This window comes from Natator depressus, chromosome 3, assembly GCF_965152275.1.
Source record: "Natator depressus isolate rNatDep1 chromosome 3, rNatDep2.hap1, whole genome shotgun sequence".
Classification (NCBI taxonomy): domain Eukaryota; kingdom Metazoa; phylum Chordata; order Testudines; family Cheloniidae; genus Natator; species Natator depressus.
In genome coordinates this window covers 208,827,891-208,852,209 of record NC_134236.1, presented here as the reverse complement: position 1 = coordinate 208,852,209, position 24,319 = coordinate 208,827,891, and the positions used below count along the sequence as shown (strand labels likewise).

Genomic DNA, 24,319 nt, shown 5'->3' with positions numbered 1-24,319 from the left:
CGAAATGTGTTTCCCAGACAAGTCTGTGGAGGGAGTAAACCTGTTTCTCAAAGACAAAGGACAAGCTGACACCTCTAGCCAGGTGCAATCAAACCTGATTAGCAATCACTGGTCAAGTGGCCATCCTTTGGCAGTGAAGGACGGACAGGAACAGATCGATTTGCATTTTAACAAACAACAACAACATGGAACCTCTGTCCCTGTTCCCCATGAGACTCCATGGCTCCATCCTTGCAGCTGGAAGGAACTTGACCAAGGGGGAACACTCAGGAAAATGCATTTCAAAGGGTGACTGGACTGTAAAAGTGAGGAACAAAACACCCTGGGTACAATCTCTTTCTTTATCTCTCACTATGTCTTTTACCAAGACAAATGAACCAGACTTTGGACTTTGGGAGGAGGTTTGACCTGAGAATTTAGTCAGCCATGTTGCTAGGAACTTGTGATAAGGTTTTTATCTTGAACCAGGTTATTAAGTCTTAGCTACTAGGAAGGATTTTATCTTGTAACTATTTCTGACTTTAATATCTTGTACTTGTACTCACTTAAAATCTCTCTCTCTGTAGTTAAATAAGCTTGTTTATTCTTTAATAAAAACTAATCCAGGGTTGTGTTTAAAATGAATTGTTTGGTAACTCCGATTAAAGTAGCAAACCATTGTACATTGACAACGGACCTCTAATATCTGAACTGATCACAACAGCCATTTTTGAGGAAAATTTAGGGTCACCCTGCAAATAGTAACCAAGGCGTCTGGAAGCCAAAGCATGGCTGGTGTATAGCTGGCAGGCTACAACTATACACAGACACTCAGGATGTGACCTGCGCCTGCTTGCTGTTTGAGTGGCCCAGGTTGGAAGTTACAACAGCAAAGCGTTGTGAGGCACCCCAAAATGCATGTTGACACAACCCTTCACTGATCTGGATTGCACCCCGGAATGATAACACATCCTTGCAGGGGATGAATTCTGTGATTATTTAGGTCTAGGTCAGGGGTGGGCAAACTTTTTGGCCCAAAGGCCACATCGGGTTTGCAAAATGGTATGGAGGGCTGGGTAGGGAAGGCTGTGCCTCCCCAAACAGCCTGGCCCCCGCCCCTTATCTGCCCCCTCCCACTTCCCGCCCCCTGACCGCCCCCCTCAGAACTCCCCACCCATCCAACCCCCTGCACCTTGTCCCCTGACCACGCGCTCCCGGGATCCCCCGCCCCTATCCAAGCCCCCCTGCTCCTTGTCCCCTGACTGCCCCCTCCCGCAATAGTTCCTAACATATTGTTAGCCTTCTTGATCATTGCTGTGCATTGAGTGGAAGTTTTAATAGAATTATCTATGATGACTCCAAGATCTCTTTCCTGAGTGGTAAGAGCTAATTTAGAACCATCATTGTCTATGTACACTTGGGATTATTTTTTTCAATGTGCATTACTTTGCATTTATGAGTGTTGAATTTCATCTGCCACTTTTGTTGCCCCGTTACTCAGTTTTGTGAGATTCTTTGTAACTCTTCAGAGTCAGCTTTGGACTTAAAAAGAAAAGGAGTACTTGTGGCACCTTAGAGACTAACCAATTTATTTGAGCATAAGCTTTCGTGAGCTACAGCTCACTTCATCATATGCATCCGATGAAGTGAGCTGTAGCTCACGAAAGCTTATGCTCAAATAAATTGGTTAGTCTCTAAGGTGCCACAAGTACTCCTTTTCTTTTTGCGAATACAGACTAACACGGCTGTTACTCTGAAACCTTTGGACTTACTATCTCAAATAATGATATATTGTCTGCAATCTTTGCCACTTCACTGTTCACCCCATTTTCTAGATCATTAATGAATATATTGAACAGCAGAGGTCCCAGTACAGATCCTTGGGAGACCCTGTAGTTCACCTCTCTTCATTGTGAAAACTCACCATTTATTCCTACCCTTTGTTTTCTATCTTTGAACCAGTTGCTGATCCTCTTATCACATTACTGCTTACTTTGCTTAAGAACCTCTGGTGAGGAACCTTGTCAAAGACTTTCTGAAAGTCCAAATACACTATATCCACTGGGTCAGCGACCTTGGTCTATGTTTGTTGACCCTCCTCAAAGAATTTTAGTAGATTGGTGAGGCATGACTTCCCTTTACAAAAACTGTATTGACTCTTCCCCAACAAATCATGTTTATGTGTCTGATAATTCTGTTCTTTACTATAGTTTGTACCAATTTGCATGTTACTGAAGGTAGGCTCCCTGGCCTGTAATTGCCAGGATCTCCTCTGGAGCCCATTTTAAAATTTGGGGTTATGTTAGCTACCTTCCTGTCATCAGCTACAGAGCCTGATTTCAGTGATAGGTTACATACTACAATGATCATTTCTCCAATTTCATATCTGAGTTCCTTTCAAAATCTTAAGTAAATACCATCTGGTCTTGGTGACTTATTACTTTTTAGTTTTTCAGTTTGTTCTAAAATCTCCTCTATTGACACACGAATGTGGGATAGTACTTCAAATCTGTTGCCCAGAAAGACTGGCTGTAATGTGGGTATCTCCCCCTCATCCTCCGCAGTGAAGACTGATACAAGACTTCAGTGTGCAAGAAATACTACTTCTGTTGTTCTTTGAGTGTTTTATTCCCTTTTTATTGTATAGTTTGTGGGTAGTGAATCCTATAGTATTACAGAGAGATTTTTCATTACAGTTTTCACTGACTCATAAAATATTCTAATTTTTCTCTTTTTGGGTGAAACTTCCCAGACTTCATTTCAGTCTAAAGGTGATGTGTGGGGGGTGGACAGAAAGAAAGAGACTTCACAGAGACCTCTTCCCACAGAGTTTTGAGGTTAGACAAGGGTATTTTTTTTGTGGGTGGGGGAAGAGTTGGACCTGATCAGCACTTCTGAAAATTCAGGCCCAGGGTTGAAGTCAGGGGGGCTCAGTATTTAGGGAGGGATGCTGTGATTTTCCTCCTCAGAAGGGTTGATGTATGATTTAACTAGGAGAGGCTTGAGGAAAGCAGCCTGCTCTGGACAATGTGGGGGTGTCGTCACCCCTGCAAACCCCCCATTGCAGGGCCCTGGCAGGGAAACGGGGGTGCCAAGGAGGGCTGAAGAACCCTGGGTTGACATTTTCTCTTCGGGTGGTCTCCGTAGCTGCCCTGTGGAAGGGGCAGGGAGGGTAGGGGTGGCCACACGCAGCGCCCGGTGCAGGGGTGGCAGGTCTGGGGGGGGGATGGAAGATTAGCCTGCGTTGCCCCACGTGCCCAGACCCGGGAAGGGATCTTCCCTCGCGCTGCCTGTGGAGGCCTGGAGACCACCCCCCACAGGGGCCGCCGTGGGCTTGTGCCCGCTTGCCCCCACTCAAGATGGCCGCCGTGGGCTTCTGCCCGCTTGCCCCCACTCAAGATGGCCGCCGTGGGCTCGCTAGCCATCTTTGGTGTGGGCAGGAGAAGCTGGGGCCACACCCTGAGGCCCTAGCGACGGGCCGTGTCGTCACGTGGTCTCCCCGCCGCCTCTGATTGGCGGGGGCGGGGGCGGGTCGCGGCCTCGCCGCTGCCGGTGCGATGTAGGGAAGGGCTGGGGCTGAGCTCGGGGACAGGAGCCGCCGCCCCCGGTGCTGCCGGCGAGAGACGGGGCCGCGGGATGAGAAAGCGGAACGAGTCCGTCACGCTGGAGCACGAGCGCCCCGCCGGCCCGCCCGAGCCGGGCTGCAGCCTGAGGCGCGGCCTGCGCCTGGCCGGCGCCGCGAGCGCGCGGCCCCCCGGGGAGCCGGCCATGAAGCGGCCGCTCGGCAGGTGAGGGCGGCCCCCCGTCCCCCTGCGGCGCCCCGGGCGAGCCCGGCCCCGGCGGCCCCCTGGTGGCGAGCCTGAGCCGAACCGCGCATCACCTGCCGCGGGGGGCGGGGGCCCGGGGCCGGGCCGGGGAGTCCCAGGCCGGGCCGCTGCGGGGCCGGCGGGCCCCAGGGATGGGCGGGTACCGGGCTGCGGCCGGGGGCGCAGGGGCCCTTGCCCCCGGGGTCCGTTTATAAACCCCCGCGCTCGGGCGGACTCCGGCCTGGCCGGGCTCTGCTGCCTTGGGGCGCCCCCCCCCGCGCGCCCTTTGGGGGCCCCCCCCGCCGCGTCTCTCCGCAGCCGCCAGTGGCCGGACCCGCGCTGGGAGCCTCCTCACAAGAGCCGAGGCCTGTCGGGGAGCAGGGCGATGGCGATCTGTCGGAAGGAGCCCGGACCGCCCCGAGAAAGGGGGTGGTTTTCTCACAGCTGACCCGCGCTTAGGGGGTGGCAGGGAGGGAAAGGGTTTGTGCGGTTTTTGAGTTCTGTGAGTGAAAGAAAATAAACCGGTTAAGAGTCATCCTTCCCAAAGGCATACCCGCACGCGCGCACAGTCCGTATGGAAAAATACCACTGTAAAGTGAGTTTTCTGTATTATTTCTATGAACAAACAGATCTTCCTGACCCCCACCCCGCAAAAGGGGTGAAATACAATGCTGTCCTGTAATAGGCAATACACTTATAAATGAGAACTTTATTGATGCATCTTTTCCCTTCAGCTTATCTTTTGTAAATGCCCAAAGGTATTTTATAATTGAGACAAGAACTTTGTGGTTTGGGTTGCTGCAGCCAGATTGTATTTATGAAGGATAAAACCACCGTGTAAAACGTTGAGTGCCTCTTGGAATCCTACAGATTATCCTTCTCTTCTGTTGCTTAATTACCAGATACATTTTTCATTTATCTATTTTAAAAAGTTATTTTTGTTTAGTCATTTCTCTGTACTGAGGCAAGCTTTTGTGTTGTTTCTGCAAATTTTGGTTTGAACACTGCTGATGAAAGAGGTCTTAAAAGAGAAAATACTTATTGGTAGCATTTTTGCTTAAATTTATGACCTACAGCTAACAGGTGGAGCTGCTGTCAACACTGTGGTACATTAGCACAAGTATTTGATGATGGAGGATGGCATTCATTTGGTCTTGTTTCGGATTGAATAACTGCACAGTTGATCAGCTTCCCTTAGTTTTCTATTTGTGTAACAATTTTCAAATCTAATCTATGTCTGAATAGATTACTTTAAAAACAAGTGTTAAATGACAGGTCAATTCCAGCAAGTCTGGTTTTGGTGACTCTCTAAAACAGGAAATTTTGGGGCAACATCTAGAAGATTAAAAAAAAGTTTTTTATTGCATTACCTATTAAATAATACAGTATTGTTAATTGATATTCATTTTTTTTCTGGGCTCAAATTGTCAATGTACTGTAATGTTTATACTATACAGATTAATTTATATAAGTTGTTTTGGAGAGGGATGTTGAAGGAAACTGCAAGTTTTGGCAGCTGGATGGGGGACATTTAAGGTTTCTGGAATCTGGAAAGGTGTGTCAGACAGTTTGGTATTGTGGGATAAGCATATTAGCAGTATGTTCCTGATTAAGTAGTCATCGGTGAAATAGTTAATGACCACCAAAATGTTAGTGATAGGTTTCGGAGTCAGAATGATTTTGGAGGAGAATGGGGAAGTCTGCATTTCTCAGAATTCTTGTCTTGGGCCTGGTCTATACTAGAGTTAGGTTGAAGGAAGCCGCCTTAAGTTGACCTGTTAATGTATGTGTCCACAATACTGGGTCCTTTATGCCGACTTAAATCGCCTCTAATGTCAACTTCTGTAATCCACCTCTGTGAGAGGCGCCGCGCTTAATTAGATTTTCATGGGTCGACTGTGAGGTAGTGCAAACGCAGCATTGTGTAATTCGACTTAATTGGCCTCTAGGTGGTGTACCGCAATGCTCATCTGTGACCGCTCTGGAGATCATTCTCAACTCTGCTGCACTGCAGCCAGGTACACAGGAAACAGACCCTCCCCTGCTAAAGCCACGGGAATTTTTGATTTCCCATTTCCTGTTTGATCAGCATTGGGAATGTGCCAGCTTGAGCACAGCTGATCATGGAGACTACATGCCGCAAACGCGCTCCAGCCTGGTCTGCAGAGGACGTGATGGATCTCATTGCTGTGTGGGGAGAAGAGTCTGTGGAGACAGAGCTCCAATCCAACAGAAGAAACACTGCGATCTATGCAAAGATCGCTCGTGGAATGAGGGAGAAGGGCTACATGAGGGACGGACAGCAGTGCAGCGTGAACGTAAAAGAACTTCGCCAAGCGTACCAGAAGGCAAGGGAGGCAAACAGTCATTCTGGTGCTCAACCCCTCACATGCCGGTTTTACAGCGAGCTGCATGTGATTCTTGGGGGGTGACCTTACCAGTACCCCCACAAGCAATGTGGACACCTCACAGGTGTGAGTCTAGGGACAACAGGGAGAACGATATGGTGGATGAGAAGGAGGAGGAGAATGGGAGACAGGCGAGTGGTGGATCCAGTCTCCCTGAGAGCCACGAAATATTTTTAACCCTGGAGCCCTGTGGGTCGTAGGACATCATGGTGGCTGACTGTGATGTCGGGGAAGGCACCTCTGGGGAGTGTACAGTTACAATCAAAGTCCGATTAAACTTTAGCGGGCACACACGTTCTGTGGTATTGCATGTTTACTGTGAAGAAAAAGCAAAGTTCTGTGGTTCTCAGCTTACAAGAGGCTGCTCCAGCTACGCCCCCGGAAAAGACTTTTTATGTGGACTGGGATAGCTTGGGAATCCTCCATGGATATCTCTAGGAAACTTTCATGGAGGTACTCTGCAATCCTTTGCAGAAGGTTTCTGGGCAGGGCAGTCTTATTTCTTGGACATTTTCCCACACAACTGCTGAATTAATTTGCTGGCATCATTGTGGTAACAGCATAGCAATATAAGGACCAGCATCTCCTTCCTTTTCGCCTCTGTTACTCTCAGGAGACTGATTTCCCCTAGGCGACCCTATGTGATACGGGGGAAGTTCTCATTAAAAGTGCGCTTACAAGAATGGGGCGGGGAAGCATGTAGACCCACCCCACCCCCCACATTCCGGATCGCCAAACCACACGGCCGCTAATGTGCCTTTACTGTGCTCGGCATAGGTCAGTAAGTAATTTAATGGCTGATATTCTCACCACCTGTGAGATTCCGTAATTGGGGAGTGAAACGTTCCCCCTCCGCCCTGTTTGTAAACAGCTTCCTTTGGTGCTATGGGAAGGGGCAATTGTTCGACTAGCTACCTCTGCTCCCAACATGAGCATGCCATAAACTTCATTAAAAGTGTGGTCACCTATGACTCGGGGGGGCGCTACTCACCATGGCTGGCACAGTGAACGGGTTGCAGGTTCTGATTATGGCTTGCACCTAGTGAAATAAGTTTTGTTTTGTTAATGAAAATGTCCTTGCTATGGAAACATTTTATGCATGTACAATGGTACCTTTCTTTTTTCCCATGACTGACAGCTGGAAATATGTCCTTTGGCGTGTCATCAACACCTGAAAGCCAACTTTAGCTGATTAGAAGGAGGAAAAAGAGAACGCGGGAGGACATGTTCACCGAGATAATGAACTCCTCCGGGACAGCTGACACAGAACTGAGAGCATGGAGGATTTCATTGTCAGAGAAGTTAGACATGGACATGGAGAGCAGAAAAGCTTCCCGTGAGTGTGCGGTGCAGGATGAGATGCTTCGGATTATGTGGGACCAATCAGACGTTGAGGAGTCTGGGTGAACTGCAGGAACAGAAGCAGGAGAGTAGAGACCCTGGTGGTCAGCCAGCATCACCTGGTGCAGAATCCCCCTACCCCAAGCGTTCCATGAAGTGTGGGCAAAAAGTCCATTATCCCTTTCACTTAACTCAGGGGTAGGGTGCAAGGAACAGAAGGCGCCCATTCACGGACCTTTGATGGTATAGAATGTGGTGTTATGTTACACCGCTGAAAATGTTTCTCCTGTTCCAGCTTCATAACCCCTTTTCCCCAAAGCTAACTTTTTTTCTGTTCTCCCTCTTTACTTATGTTTGTTAAATAACATTTATTTCTCAAATCCATTTACTTTATTTATTGAATAGAAGCAGTGGGCGTTGGCATGGGGTTGGCTTTACAGGGACCATGATACAAGCCCAGGTGAAGCTTTGGGAATACACAATGCAGACAAGCAGCTCACATAACTGTGACTCATTATTGAAACGGCTTTTCAAAGCCTTGTGGATACACAGCGCTCCTTGCTATACTCTTCTTATTGCCCTGGTGTCTGGCTGCTCAAAAATGGCTGCCATGTGATCGGCCTCAATTGTCCACTCCTGTGGAAAATTCCCCCCTTTTTTTCCACAGACATTATGGAGCAGGCAGCTATAACCATGCGGATTTTCTCTTCACTGAGGTCCAACCTTGTTAGTAAAGTTCTCCAGCACCCTTTCAAACAACCAAAGGCACATTCAACCACCATTTTGCACTTGCTGATCCTATAGTCGAGCCGTTCCTTGCTGCTATCCAGACAGCCAGTGTATGGCTTCATGAGCCATGCGAGCAAGGGGTAGGTTGTGTCCCCCAGGATAACTACAGGCATCTCAATGTCATCAGTGTTCATTTTGTGGTCTGGAAGGAAAGTCCCAGATTGCAGCTTTTTGAACAGACCCCAGTTCCTAAAGATGTGCCCATCATGAACCTTTCCCGACCATCCTGCGTTGATGTTGGTGAAACGCCCCCTGTGATTCACCAGCGCTTGCAGCACCATTGAAAAGAATCCCTTTCGGTTTTATGTACTCTTTGGCAAGGTGATCTGGTGCCAAGATGGGGATGTGAGCCATCTATTGCCCCACCGCAATTAGGGAACCCCATCACGGCAAAACCATCCACTATGTCCTGCACATTTATCAGACTCACTACCCTTCATAGCAGAAGTCAATTAATGACCCTGCACACTTGAAGCACAGCAGCTCCCATGGTTGATTTACCTACTCCAAATTAATTCCCTACTGCCCGGTAACTGTCTGGCAGTGCAAGCTTCCAAATAGTGATCGCCACTCGCTTCTCCACTGTCAGAGCAGCTCTCATTTTTGTGTTGCTGAACTGCAGGGCAGGGGAAAGCTCTGCACAGAGTTCCTAGAAGGTGGCCTTCCACATTCGAAAGTTCTGCAGCCACTGCTCGTCATCCCAGACCTGCAAAACGGTGCGGTCCCACCAGTCAGTGCTTGGTTCGTGGGGCCAGAAATGGCACTCAACAGAGTGCAGCTGCTCTGTGACTGCCAGCAGCAACTCGGAATTGTTTGTTTTTTTTTCAATGGCTTGCAGCAGGGCTGCTTGCAGGACATCGCTATGTTCCGCGTGGTGGACCCTACTTTGGCTCTGGAAATACTGCAAGAGAAGGCGCGAGGTGTTTTGAGATGCTCACAGCAAGAGTGCACAACTGAGAAGGCTCTGTGCTTCTGGGCTTATGGCATATGCATGGGGTTTTAAGGCACGAAAACCACTGGGTTGTTTGCCACTGATATGAGGGAGGGAGGACAGTGCATCATGGGATGCCGACGCAATGTTCCCATTCTCCCCTGCGACAATGTTTTGGTCCCATGAGGCATTGTACAAACTTCCCAAAACACACTACAGCAAGTTGCACTTTAGGATAGCTACCCATGATGCACTGCTTTGTGCATTGATGCAGGCGTTGCTAGTGAGGACATATTCCATCGAGGTAATGAGCGTGGTGTGGTCACACGCAATCGACTTAATTCATTCGGAGGCTTGAGGTCTGTCTGCAGACTCAGAAAAACAATACATTGGTTAGAGTAAGTTAATGTTTTTAACCTTTCCTGCATAAACACTAAAGATCTTTACTTTTAAAATAATAGCTTAGACTGTTGCTCAACTCTGCAGCAAAGGTTGACCCTGTGGCTGATCCTATGATTCTGGAATGCACTAGACTGTGACGGTAATGCCAGTTGTGTTTGTTTACAGTGCTAGTGAATGGTGACTTTAAAGTAGTAGCAGAGTGTTAGCCTGGGCTTCCCAAACAGGATTCTCTGCATTTAAGGTTGCTCAGGTGCACGTCTTCAGAGCAACATAAGCACTAAACAGCAAAGTAATCATAAATTTAGGTAACATTTGCAGAATACAGTACCAATCTACAAGGAGTAGCCTACCACCATCAGTATGTTAGATCACACTAGTAACGTTTCTGTCCCTCTGTTTCAGTTCATGCTGCCACCCAGTGTGCATACATCCCAGAATGGAGAATCACACTGAAGTGCACAAACACCTGTTTAAATAGCTATTTTGTTGTAGCATATTATGAGTATACATTTGAAAATGGTTGTGTACTTTTGGATAAGATTTGTGTGGTTTGGTTGTATATTGTAGTTGTGACCTTTTTTTAGTGGTAATGTAGATGTTGCTTTTCAGAAGGTAAGAAATAAGTGTATGTAATCAGTGCTTGAATTCTTTGTCTGGTATATGGAAATACTAAAACTCTAAATATTATACAGTCACATTTTCAGAAATGTTCACTAATTTTATGGACCTCCAATTCCTGTGTTCCTACCTTGAGAAATTTTCAGCCTTTCTGAAAATCAATCAGTTTCTTCTCAGTTCAGGCACAAAAAATTAGTGAATGATTTTGAAAACAGTAGCCATAATTATTAAATATAGCATTGGAACATTCAGGTGTAGGCTGTGCCATTGCAGCATGCTCTAAGTTCTTGGTATCTCTCTATCTACAAAAGGTCTCATAACTTTAACTTTAAGATCTAAACTACTTCCAGTGCTGGCTGGTTTAAAAGCAGGATCTTCAAGACTGTTGAAGATTGGTATGTTACAAAACAATTTTTGCCCCCACCCCTTTAAAAATGTAAATAACACTGATAAAGCAATATAGTGATAACTTACAAAGTGTGGACTTGATTCTTCTGAATCCAAATTGAATTGGAGATTAGAAACAATTTTATAAGTGTTAAGCAAAAGCACCACTTAATTTTAAACCATATTAATGTAGCATCAGAAATCAAAGAAATGTTATGCTTTTAAAATGGTCACTTGATTCTCTTGTCAAATATCCTTCTCTGTTGTTCCTTTATTTTATTTTTATTAGGATGGTAATTTCAGAGTGCTTCCTGTCTGAGTTAATAACCAGAACCTGAGCTTAATAAATGGTTGAGGAATTTCACTTGGGTGGTAATCATATTGTGGGCTAATAGGAAGGCCTTTAACTTAATATTATCAAATCTTAATTTAAAAAATAAGATTAAAAAATACTACAATTGCTTCCTCCCGTACCCAACCAAAATTGTCTGTCAAACTGCTGAAATAAATATATTTTTAAACAATTGCCTTTCCTCTTTTCTCTCCTCCCATGTTTCTCAAATGTGGGGAACAGTGTGTGAGAGAGACCCAGAATGACGAATACAAAAATTGTTTGTAAAGGAAACTTATATCCTGTGGGATGCATTCCTTCAGTGTAAATAACTGTCTTTAGCTTCTGTTTCATGATTATTTCTGATGTAGATACATTCTAATAGTGAGTGGACACCACATTTGTGTGAACTTTGGGATTGAAGTGAAGGACATTTGAGCGAGATGTCACATCCTGTTGCACTTATCATAATTGGAAGGCGGAAAGGGCATTCTTCATCCATCCCTCACTCCCAGTTCTCTTCCTTATGAATGGTATTTGGGAAACAGGTATCAGTGGTCATTTGGTCAAAATTTCGACAATTTAGTTTTGTACTACCCTCTGATTTTCTTTTTCAAAGCTTTGTGTAATTTGAGTATTTAAAATGACATTGGCAACTTGAATTTTTTGGAGCAGACTAATTTAACATTAATTTTTCTGATAATACTTCTAAATTTTTAAATTTAAAAAAAAATTAAAGGCTTTTCAGGTTCCCTCTCCTGTGTTTGTGAGGGTCTTTTGGGTGGGTCTAAAAGCAATGCCTCTAAACAGGCATGGGCCACACCCTCTCCCCCTTCTTTTTATGTACATGCTTGCCTTTTGCCTCTTCAGTTTCAGCTTTGCTGCTGCTACTAGGAAACACCCTCTTGCTGAGCCGGGGGAAGAACACACACATGAGCTCTCTCCAGAACAGGGCATGAGTAATATTGTCAGGTTAGTTTGTAGGACAGAAAGTGCAAATGACCATCAACAAAGCTGTGCCACTGATTATACACGGTGCTGTCAAATACAGAGTAAACAAACTGGAAACATTTTTTTTCCTTTCATGTAGAGTTGTGTTAGGTGTTTCTTGTTACATAGTAAGTATAACGTTTTCAGATGGAAACAGGATTTTCAAGTTAAATGTTTAATTGTTGACACCAGCTACATAAGTGCATCTCTTTTGAACTGTGACTGCTTTTAAGATCAGCACATACTTTACTCCTGGGGGAATTCTGCGCCACTGCGCAATGCAGAATTTTGCAGAAATTAACATTGTACATGCAGCATTTCCTTTCTCCCACAGAAATGTGCTGCTGGACCCAGCAGAGCCCAGCTCATGCATAGAAGACACTGCCAACAGGGGGGAGGACGGAAGAGGGGGGGAGCTAAAGGGTTCCTGACAGCTGCAGTTCCAAGCATGCCCTGAAGCAAGGAGACAGCAACGCGCAGGAAACTCCATGCAAGCCTGGGACTGAGCATCAGGCTGTTCCTCCCCCTGGATCCCTGGGCTCTGGTGTTTTGGCAAGGGGGGGGGGCCCTGCAGCTGGGCTCTGGGGGAGAGGGGGTGCGGGTGCTTGGCCCCCCGGCTGGGCTCTGGGAGGGGAAAGGGGGCAGAGAAACAGGAACTGGGTTGTCATAGGGGAACTTTCTACTTCTGGGGGAATTTTTGTGTGTGTCTGTATTGTTAGACGTACTTGCTGACAGGTATTTTGAAATAAAAAAAATAATTGAAACTGGCGTAATTATTTAGCGTTATTTTGACAAATAGCGTTTGCAGAATTTTAAAATATTGTGCACAGAATTTTTAACTTTTTGGCACAGAATGTCCCCAGGAGTAATACTTCTCCAATATGTTCATCTGCACCTGTATCTGGAGGGGTGATGAGTGCCCATTAAGGCTGAGATTCAGGTATGCCCTTTCTCCTTTAAGGTTCCTTCTAACTCTCATATCAGTGAATCTTCACCAAAGTATTACTGAACTATTTTCTTGTTTTGTTTTCCTCAAACTCTTCTAAAAATTTGGGATTAAACTAAAGAGGGGTAATTTCAGGGGCATTTGGTTTTGTTTTGGTGAAATTTGGGTTTATAAGGGGAAAATTGACCAGAATAACTGTTCTATAATAACGCCTTGTGTGGACGCTCTTATTCCAGAATAAGTCTCCACAGGGGGAGTTATTCCAGAATAGCTATAGCACTTTAAATACACCCTGCCTTATTGTGGAGCAAGTTCCTCATGTAGACAAGCCCTAACTCTTCATCAAGTATGGAAGAGCTTCTGTAAGAGGGCTTGAAAAATCCACTTACAAGTTGCGAATAGGAAACTTTTTTCCTCCCTGGAGGAAGGGGAGCCTAAGCCGCCATCATCTGCAGAACTAGCTTTCACTTAGAAACAAATCCAAGTCCTCTTCCATAAACTTCTGGCACTTAAAGTTATGAAAAAAGCTTTCCAAACATGAATAGAAGCTATGTTGTTTGCTAAAGCTTGTGACAGACAGCTATCCAGTGTTACTGTTGTTCAGAGCTTTCCTGAGTCCCAGCAGAGTTAAAATAAAATGCTCTGGTTAATTTCACAGCTGATTTGGCAGTAGTAAAGCTTAAAATCATGTCAGTTTTGTTCTGCTGCTGTTTATGAAAGATGTGAACATCAGCAGAGACGGTCACTGGAGCTGTTGATGGGTTTGTAAGGGCTTAAATGGAAGCTGGAGTACTGGTAAATTGGTGGGGGCGGGGAAGGGGAGAGAGGGAAGGTATCTTACTGGAGAAGAAAGTACATTCTTCATTCCAGCTACCAGAGTTGGGCTTAAATTTATTAGACACTTACTAGCCAAAGGACAGTGCTCCCAGGCAGGGTCTGGGGCAATCTCTTGGCAGAAATGCCGGCATCCTTCCTTTTCCTAGCACTTGGACATGCAGTTGTTGGGCTTTTGTTGTCTCTTAACCTTGGTAATGATAGCTGGGCCTCTGACTAATCAGTGTTTGGTTAATATTTTAAAATGTATTCTTTGATATTAAAGCTTTGTTTACAACACATAAACAAACTAGGGAAATGAAATCTAGATGGAGCTACTATAAGATGGGTGCAAAACTGGTTGGAAAATGGTTCTTAGAGAGTAGTTATCAGTGGTTCACAGTCATGCTGGAAGGACATAATGAGCGGATTCCTGCAGGGATCAGTTCTGGGTCCGGTTCTGTTCAATATCTTCATCGATGATTTAGATAATGGCATAGAGAGTACATTTATAGAGTTTGTGGACCATACCAAGCTGGGAGGGATTGCAAGTGCTTTGGAGGATAGGATTAAAATTCAAAATGATCTGGACAAACTGGAGAAATGGTCTGAAATAAATAAGATGAAATTCAGTAAGGACAAATGTAAAGTACTCCATTTAAGAAGTTGCACATACAAAATGGGAAATGACTGCCTAGGAAGGGGTACTGCGGAAAGAGATCTGGGGGTCATAGTGGACCACAAGCTAAATGTGAGTCAACAGTGTAATGCTGTTGCAAAAACATCACAAAATGATGTTTTCTGTATTAGCAGGAGTGTTGTAAGCAAAACATGGGAAGTAATTTTTCTGCTCTACTCTTCGCTGGTTTGGCCACAACTGGAGTATTGTGTCCAGTTTTGGGCATCACGTTTCACGAAAGATGTGGACAAATTGGAGAGAGTCCAGAGAAGAGCAACAAATATGATTAACTGTCTAGAAAACACGACCTCTGAGGGAAGATTGAAAAACTTGGGGTTTGTTTAGTCTGGAAAAGAGAAGACTGAGAGGGGACATAACAGTTTTCAAGTATGTAAAAGGTTGTTACAAGGAGGAGGGAGAAACATTGTTTTCCTTAACCTCTGAGGATAGGACAAGAAGCAATGGGCTTAAATTGCAGCAAGGGAGGTTTATGTTGGACATTAGGGAAAAACTTCCTAACTGTCAGAGTGGTTGAGCACTGGAATAAATTGCCTAGGGAGGTGGAATCTTCATCTTTGGAGATTTTTAAGAGCAGGTTAGACAAACACCTGTCAGGAATGGTCTAGATAATACTTAGCCCTGCCATGAGTGCAGGGGACTGGACTAGATGACCTCTCAAAGTCCCTTCCAGTCCTAGGGTTCTATGGATGTGTGAGAATTCTGGCTTCAGGTAAGGAAAATATGAAAAGCGGGAGCAGATGAACTTTCCTGGTTTTTAAAAATAAAATAAAATAATCCTATGTTGGAAGGCTTTGAGCGCTGGCAGCTCTGTAAGTTAGCCATATGTTTGCTATTTAGTTGGCTTTGCAGCCTTTAAGAACATGTGCTTGTCAATTGTTTCAAAGCCTGACTTGTAAACAAGTCAGTTGCAGAGGGTATCTGAACTACTTTCTGAAAGTAGTCAGTCAGCTGACTTAGTCTATGTAATATTTTGGCACCATTTAGTATTCTTGCTGACCTGAATGGGTAGAACCTGTAGGCAGCAGCTGTACCTCGGGGGAGGAGTCAAAGCAATAGCATTACACTTCTTTTTAGATGCTGAGCATAATGTATTTCTTCTTTTTCCTATGGGAGTTCTGCTTGAGGTATACATGCACCTCTCGAGCCCTTGAGTGGAGATTTCAAGCTAGCAGTGTCCATTTGGCCTGCATATATATCCTATGTCGTCTTGTGGCAGACACTGATACTACATAGGGGTGTGCGGACAAACAGTCCTCGGTTCCTTCTCTACTGCCTTGGCCTGAGATGCAACTCTAGCGTGTCTTCCTAGCGCATACTCTGCCTTCTGTTTTTATTGCAGTTAGTTGCAGGTTAGTGTTTAGAATAGTTAGTTAATTTTAGGTGAGAGAATTCCCCCCCCCCCCCCACTTTTCACTCTGGGAGACTTGTCTGATCCTGGCAGGCATGCCTGGTTTGTCGGGCTTCAGACATTGCCTATCTTGTCAGGAGGTTATACCAGTAAGCAACGGGCACTGGTTGCCTCGTCGGTGTTTTTTTTTAGAGTGCTGTATCTGTGCAGTTTCTGCGCACGAAGTGGCTTGGCAGTGTGTACACCTTGGGAGTTGCCGCGCGCAAAGCTGCTTTCATGCGCAGAAACTTGCCAGTGCAGATGGGGCCGAAGAGAGTCGGCTCCAAAAAAGACCAGGTCCCCATCAAGGTCCTCTGTCTCTGAGGTTACTATTGGAAGAATAGTAAGAGGCCATTATGGCTCCATCAGCAGCTCGTTAATGACCTGAAAATCAAAAAGGAATCTTACAAAAGATGGAAATATGGATAAAGTGCTAAGGAAGAGTACAAAAGAATAGCACAAGCATGTAGGGACAAAATCAGAAAGGCTAAGGCACAAAATGAGTTACACCTGGCAAGAGACAAGAAAGACAATAAGAAGAGATTCTTTAATTACATTAGGAGCAAGAGAAAGGAAGGAAAGTGTAGGTTCTCTATTTAGTGGGGAGAAGGAGATCTGATGACATCAAGAAGGCTGAGGCGTTTAATGCCTGTTTTGCTTCAGCCTTCACTAAAAAGGTTAACAGTGACCAGATACTCAACACAATTAATATTAACGAGGGGGAAGGAACACAAGCCAAAACAGGGAGAGAACAAGTTGAAGAATATTAAGCTAAGTTAGCTGTATTCAAGTAGGCAGGGCCTGATGAAATTCATGCTAGGGTATTTAAGGAAGTAGCTGAAGCAGTCTCAGAATAGTTAGCAGTTATGTTTTGGGACCTCACCATCCCCCATAAGTTCTCAAAGAATGGAGAAGGGCAAACATAGTACCTATCTTTTAAAAGGGGAATAAAGAGGACCCCCAGGAATTATAGACCAGTCAGACCTAACTTTAATATCTGGAAAGATACTGGAACAAATTATTAAACATTCAGTTTGTAAGCACCAAAAGGATAATAGGGTTATGAGGAATAACCAGCATGGATTTGTCAAAAACAAATCATCTCAAACCAACCCAGTTTCCTTCTTTGACACGTTACTGGCCTAATAGATAGGGGGAAACCATTAGATGTGAGAGATCTTGGTTCTAGGAAGGCTTTTGACTCAGTCCCACATGATATTCTCATAAACAAACTAAGGAAATGATAATTTCATCTAGAAAACATAAGGTGGGTGCACAGCTGGTTGAAAGCATGTAGGGACAAGAGTAGTTGTCAGTGGTTCACTGTCAAACTGGGAGGGCATATTGAGTGGGGTCCTACAGCAGTCATTCATGGGTCAATTGCTAGTCAGTGTTTTCATTAATGACTTGGATAATGGAATGGAGAGTGTGTTTATAACGTGTGAATGACACCAAGCTGGGTGGGATTGCAAAGATTTGGGAGCACAGGATTAGAATTCAGAATGATCTTGACAAATTGTAGAATTGGTCTGAAATCAACAAGATTAAATTCAATAAAGATAAATGTTTAATATTACACTTAGGAAGGAAAAATCCACTACACCAGACCCTCGCTAGAATGCGTGTCTATGGAGCGCGAATTCACATATAACGTGGTCACAGCCCTGGATCCCAAATTTAATTATTTTAATTGGAATTCATTTTAACGCGGTCCCCGCGCTAACACAGTACTGTGCATGGATCCCAAATCCCACATTCTAGTGAGGGTCCGGTGTACAACTACACAATGGGGGATAACTGGGTAGGTGATAATAGTGCTGAAAAGTATCTGAGGTTATAGTGGATCACAACTTGAATATGAGTCAACAATGTGATGCAATTGCAAAAAAGGCTAATATCATTCTGTGGTGTATTAGTAAGAGTGTTGTATATAAGACACGGGAGGTAACTGTCCTGCTGTACTCGGCACTGGCGAGGCCTCATCTGGAGTACTGTCTAGTTCTGGTGCCATACTTTAGGAAAGATGTGGACAAACTGGAGAGTCCAGTGTAGAGCAAGAAAAATGATAAAGACTTAAAAAACCTGACCTATGAGGAAAGGTTTAAAAACACTGGGCCTGTTTTAGTCTTGAGGGGAAAAAAAAGCTTGAGGCAGGATTGGATAAGTCTTAAAATATGTCAAGGGCTGTTATAAAGAGAACTGTGATCAATTGTTCTCCATGTCCACTGAAGGAAGAACAAAAGGAAATGGGCTTGATCTGCAGCAAGGCAGATTTAGGTCAGATATTAGGAAAAACTTTCTAACTCTCAGGGTAGTTAAGCTCTGGAACAGGCTTCCAAGGGAGGCTGTGGATTCCCCATCATTGGAGGTGTTTAAGAACAGGATTGGTCTGGGGGTTTACTTGGTCCTGCCTCAGCTCAGGGGGCTAGACTTGATGACCTTCCAAGGTCCCTTCCAGCCCTACATTTCTATGATTTCATTACAGAAAAAAGATGCTTTTGAGTTTTTTTTTTAAAATGGAAGCTCAGAATTTGCAGAATGTAGCAAAAAATTGTGAAGAGACGCTGATTCTTTCAGCATAGCAGTACCAGAAAAAAACAAAGCTACTCTACAAAATCATCTTAAATCCTGTTACATGTGATATTTGATTTCATAAGTGGTAATGGAATGGAGAAAAATGTGTAAAGCATTATCCTATTATAAAGATGTTCCTAGCATTTAAAACTATCATTTCACACAGGAGCAGTTCTGGTATATAAACAAGATCTGTGTTGCACATGATGAGCTAAAGGAAAGTAAACAACCTTAAACTGCTAATCCCCAGGCCTGGTTTCGATCCCAAACATTCATTGTTGCAACCACCCTTGGGTGCAATTATTAAGTGTTTGCAGTGTACTATGTAAGTGCTAAGCACTTAAAATAACTGTAGCATCTGCTTAGTTCTTCTTCCAAGTTTTTTAGGGCAGTAGTTTTCTTGTGACATATGCATAATTCCCCTCAACACTAATGTGAATTAGACTCATATAATGGAGAATAATGTCGCTATTGTCTGTACTGTACACTCAACATATTATGTTAATTTATTTTAATTATTTTGCCACACTTTCCATTCTTATTTTCTGTTACCTTCAAGGGGATGGGAGGATTTGTTTGTGACTTTTTCAGGTTACTTTTACTAATTTAGAGGTGATCTGGAACTGGGTGCCTATTGTAGAATACCAAAAGGGACTAATTGTGATAGATATGGTAATTTCCTGCAATATCCTTGAAAAATCATATTGTATCTTATGCAAAGTTTATGTATATTGTGGGGTGGGGCTGTATGTAACCTCTCTAGCCTGGAGATGTGATGTGAGGCCAGGAAGTTCAAAGAATTATACTGAAATTGTGCAGACAAGAATGGATTTTTGGTGACAAAAAGCATGGTGTAGATTTCCTGGGAAATACCCAGGGAGAGTTTAATGCAGATTCCCCGTCTCCAGTTATGAAAAAACTCAGCCTTTTGAAGCTATATCATGAGGAAAGGGGTGATTGTCTGATGATTACCTGTTCCAAAGGCCCAACCTATGTAAAGGACCCATCGGTCCAGTCTGAGTTCTGGTTCAGAATCTGATACAGTTATGAACTTGTAACCATGGGGAAAACCCAGTTGTGGGTCTCAAAGGACAGATGCCTACCAGAGCCTGAGGTTGGAGTTGAGGGTGACCTTTGTGTAAGCTTTTTAGCATGTGTGTAGGTTCTTTTATTGGTTTCTAATGTTTTCTCTGTAACACGTTCACCTTAAGGATAAATGTGTTCGCATATAAAGAGCAGTGGTGTAACTTGTAACTGCAGGCAGTACACTGGGCGTAGCCTGGAGGGAGAGCAAAGAGCAGACATTAGTCCTTTAGACAGTCTGGCTTGCTGGGGCTATCGCAGGGCAGGCAGAGAACTGTACAGCGTGGAAAACCCTCTGGTCAGGAGGGAGAGACGTGGGTTTCAGCCCAAGAAAGGTGACAGCTGAGAGGAGTGGGTGCTCTTGAGAAACAACTCGGGGGAATACAGCTGCAGTTGGCCTGAAACTGACGCTAATAACTTAAATCAGGCCCGATCCTTAAAGGTATTGAGGCACCTGGCTCCCAGTAAAATCAATGGAAATTAGTTGCCTAAATACTTCAGGAGGATCTGGGTCTCACTGAATGTTTTTCTTAAAGGAGCTTGCAGCCTTATTCCTCCCTAAACCTGACTTTCTGTAAAATGTTTAGAATCTCTTCTTCGGACTGTAGGTATCTCTTCTGTGATCATATTGTGTATGGAGCTGGTAGGAGGGCTAGTAAGGAGGCCTGGGGTGCAGTGTACTCAATATGCTGATGCCACCTAACTGTTGTCTCTCTCTGATTTGGGTGATGCAGTTAAGAGGATCAGACAGTGTCTAGTTGAGACTGGGGCAAACACAACAGCAAGTTGGCTGAAGCTCAAGCCAGACAAGAGTAAGGTGATGGTGGATTGTAGAAAGCAACTGGAAGAGATGGCAGAGGTAAAACCCTTCGACGTGATTACGTCCACCATTAGTTGCCACAGTTCACATTTAGGAGAGATTTTAACACCCCTGGCTGCTATTTAAGAATCACATTACAGCAGTGACCCAGTCCGCCTTTTTCCCAGCTCTGTCTGCCAAGGTGGTTGCAACCCTTCTTTCTACATGTGGACACTTGCCACTATTGTCCATCCTATTGTTACCTCAAGATTAGGCAATTGCAGTGTGCTCTACATGGGACTATGCCTTGGAATCATGTGGAGGCTGAAGTTGGTGCAGAATCCAGCGCTTCACTTATTGACCAGAGCATCTTGCTCGGCACATGTGACACCAGTGCAAAGGCTGAGATCTGCACTGGCAGCCCGTTGATCTCTGAGTGGAGTTTAAGGTGTTGGAGAAAAGTCAGTATGGAAGATCTTTCTCTTGGTGTGGATATATTGCAAAGCAAGAAAATAGCTAGTTTAGTTACATTGCTTATTTCACTCCTACAATTTTCAACATTTCCATACTTCAGTATGGTACCATCTATTTAATGTCCATGAAATAAGAGTGGTTATAACTATTGATGGATTGAGGTTTTCGCCTGGTTACATTTTAAACAGGCATCCCCCTAATGACTAAGGTGTAATGTGCCATTAACAATTAGTATTTGGAATGGGTGGCTGAGCAAACCAAGACATGGTTCAGTTCAGTTCTGCTTTCAAAAAATGGGAAATAAAAGACATTGTTGTGCTCTGACTGTGACAGATAAATGCACAGTCATCAACTTTTTACTTCTCTGTTTTTACTAACGTAAGTACTCTGGGGTACTCTGTCAAACCCTTTTTGCAACCTGACTGTTCTTAAAACTGTAGCTTGCTCAATTTTGCTGGTGGGTCAGAGTTCTTTCTTGTGTCATCTTGAACAGTATATTAGCTGTCCAGGATTCTGTCCTACAACCTTAGGGCTAAATTCCATTTTGTTTGAATTAATGGCAAAACTCCAGTTGACTTCAGTAGGATCAGGATTTGGGCCCCAGAACAACTCGTTCCTCTTCCCCCCCACCCCCCTTTTTCCTCCTACAACCAGTCCTTGGCACTAATCATACAGTCATCCTTGGTGAGTAGGTGGTTGATGGCAAAGTAACTTCTTGAGTGTGAGAGGAGAGAAAATTGGAAAATTCCGTTACACTGACAGAGCACTCAAATGAGAGAAACAGGAGACTTAAAAAAAAATAAAAATAATAAAATAAGAGCAACCCTTTTTATTGCAGATCCCTAAAAATATAACTTAAAAGGAGAGGCTTAAAAACAATGACGAGTCTGGTGGCACCTTAAAGACTAACAGATACGTTGGACTCCTGGCTGTTTTTGTGGATAGAGACTAACATGGCTACCCCTCTGATCCTAAAAACTTAGCTATGCTGTAAGCCATCTGAAACCTCACAACTTCAAGAAGGCTTATATGACACTTAAAATGTTTGGGGTGAGGAGGGATTTTTGTTGTTTTGAGGATGTGGAATATTTAAAATTTTTATTAAAGCTAATGTTAAAATTATATAATACGCAGGTTAAGGAAAGAGTATCTGTACATCTGGGTGTAGTGCTTAGGTTATCCAAAAGTACAAAGTTTGGTTTAAAAGTCATAAGATACATATAGTACATAATCTGTAATAACCAAAATTTAGGTGAATAAATTTAATGACACAGTTTAGATATTAGCATCCAAATATTTGGGTACATCACTCCTGAAAAGTTATACAGAGAGTTGATTGTAAAAAGCAAATATAGGAATGAGTGTAGATTGTCCCTCAGTGATTTGAAAATTTAGGATAGGTTGTCCCTTAGAAAATACAATCCATCAGGGAAGTTTGTCAGTTACTTTCCCGACTTTGCTTCTCACTGGCATTCCAGTATTGCCGATGTTTGGTGATGTGTTCTAGATAGATGTCCCTCGATCACCTGATGGCGTCCGACACCATGAGTTGCCGCATCAGCTGAGCACAGTGCTGACCGATTCCTCATTCTTGCAATACTCGCTCGTTACTGGGGTCCCGTGTGCCCACAAGGTCCTGCTTCAGGGCTTTGGTCCGGGGTAACCCATAAGGCTTCTATCAAGGTTCCAGTTGGTTGTGTATGAGGGTAAGGGAGTACAGCTGATAGGCTCCTCTCAAGCATGACCACCTTGTAGGTAGGCAATACTAGTGGGTTCTATTACTACCACAAGAACCCAGAGCCCATGTGGGTTCTTCTGCCCTCTTCTGTTGTCCAGAAGCAGGGTTGGTTCCCAGCACGTCAGATACAAATGGGCAGAAAGTCACTGGCCAGTTATGGAGCTTGTGCTCTGATGTCGACACAGAGTGTGTGTTTTGGGGCCAGCTTAATGCCTAGTCCACTGCTCAGTTACCATTCCCTTTCCCTTGTTTTTCCACGTTACCCCCACCAGCTCCCTCCCTTCCTCATTCCTAATATCTAGAGAATATGGCAACTGGTGGTAAGGCTTGGAAATGTAATGGAAGTCTTGCTTCTTGTTCACCTCTTCATTGCAGATGTCTGGATAGGAGGACCCAGAATTTAAAGTAGCTTTCTGTTGAACCATTCAGGATATGGGCTGGTTGGAGGAATATTTAAAATTACTTAAGAAACATTTTGAGTGATAAGAGCTGGAAAAGAGATCCAGGGATTTGATTCTACCCAGTCTTTCAGTGTCACGGCATTTAGCTCTGCTTTGGGCACATTTCCTGTGTCAGCTCCTATAAACAGCTTATATGAGATGAATAGCACCTTGCATATTGTAATAACTGACCTCTGCTTTCATATGCAGACAATTCCAGGTACTGAGGACTAGTTACACTTTGTCCTCAGTATATGGAACATAGTTTGCTGGTATATCAGCTTTACAACTATCTGTCGGTACAGAGCAAGGAAATCTGAATGGCATGAAGAATTTTATTTGGATTTGAGGCATTACTGATTAAGGTCTGGGCTGGCTTCTCCACTGCACCTGGCTAGTGGATGTTCATCAACAAATATTTATAAATGCAGTACTGTGTATATACTGTTTTAGTGTCTAATAATCAACTTGTTTTTGGAGAGAAGATATTCAGGGTCTGAAGATCTTATTTGTTGGAGTTGGTATCTTCTTAGAAAATACTCTGAAAAAAATGGTTTGCAAATATAAGTAACATTTTTGTGGGAAGTTGTATTTACTTTGAAGCTGTTCAAAGCTCGGCCCAGATTTATCAGAGATCTCATATAAGAAACCTTTGTCCTCCTGTTATTTATAGAAATATTTCCTGTATTAAGTAATAAATATCCTCTTAGTTGGGCAGAATATAACTTTTAGCTTGTCATGTTGTCTTCCATGCCTTTTAAGTGTGTTTATTTTTTAAAAGTGACCTTGGAAAAATGACAACACTTTACTCAAAAGATCTGTTCTTGTGCATCTTCAGAGTAACCGCTACATTCAAAACGGTATGGAGAGCCGGGTAGGGAAGGCTGTACCTCCCCACACAGCCTGGTGACTGCCCACCTCAGAACCCCCGATCCATCCAACCCCCCCTGCTCCTTGTCTCTGACCGCCCCTTCCCGGGACCCCTCACCCTATCCAACCCCCCTGCTCCTTGTCCCCTGACTGCCCCAACCCCTATCCACACCCCCCTATCCAACCCCCCCCCCCCGTTCCCTGTCTCCTGACCACTCCCCTCCCCCGAACCTCCGCCCCATCCAACCTCCCCTGTCCCCTGACTGCCCCCCGGGGCCTCCTGCCCCTTATCCAACTTACCCTTACCCTTACCATGCCGCTCAGAGCAGCAGGACAGGCTTATTTGAAAGCCTGGGAGGTGGGCAGGCGCAAGCCATGCTGCCCACACGGCGGCATTGCTGCGGGAGAGGGGGGACAGTGGGGAAGAGGCCGGGGGTGAGCCTCCCTGGCCAGGAGCTCAGGGGCCGGGAAGGATGGTCCCACGGGCCGTAGTTTGCGCACCCCTGCATTAGA

General features: G+C 44.4%; 1 protein-coding gene across 1 annotated transcript in view; it reads left to right on the top strand.

The window, feature by feature from the left end:
* The first annotated feature begins 3,600 nt into the window (after positions 1–3,600).
* The window catches only part of ABHD12 (abhydrolase domain containing 12, lysophospholipase), a 54,074-nt gene continuing 33,355 nt past the window's right edge, over positions 3,601–24,319 (top strand). The window contains exon 1 of the mRNA XM_074949859.1: positions 3,601–3,767. Coding sequence (XP_074805960.1) covers positions 3,616–3,767 — 152 coding nt within the window. The 5' untranslated portion in view covers positions 3,601–3,615. The remainder of the gene's footprint in view (positions 3,768–24,319) is intronic.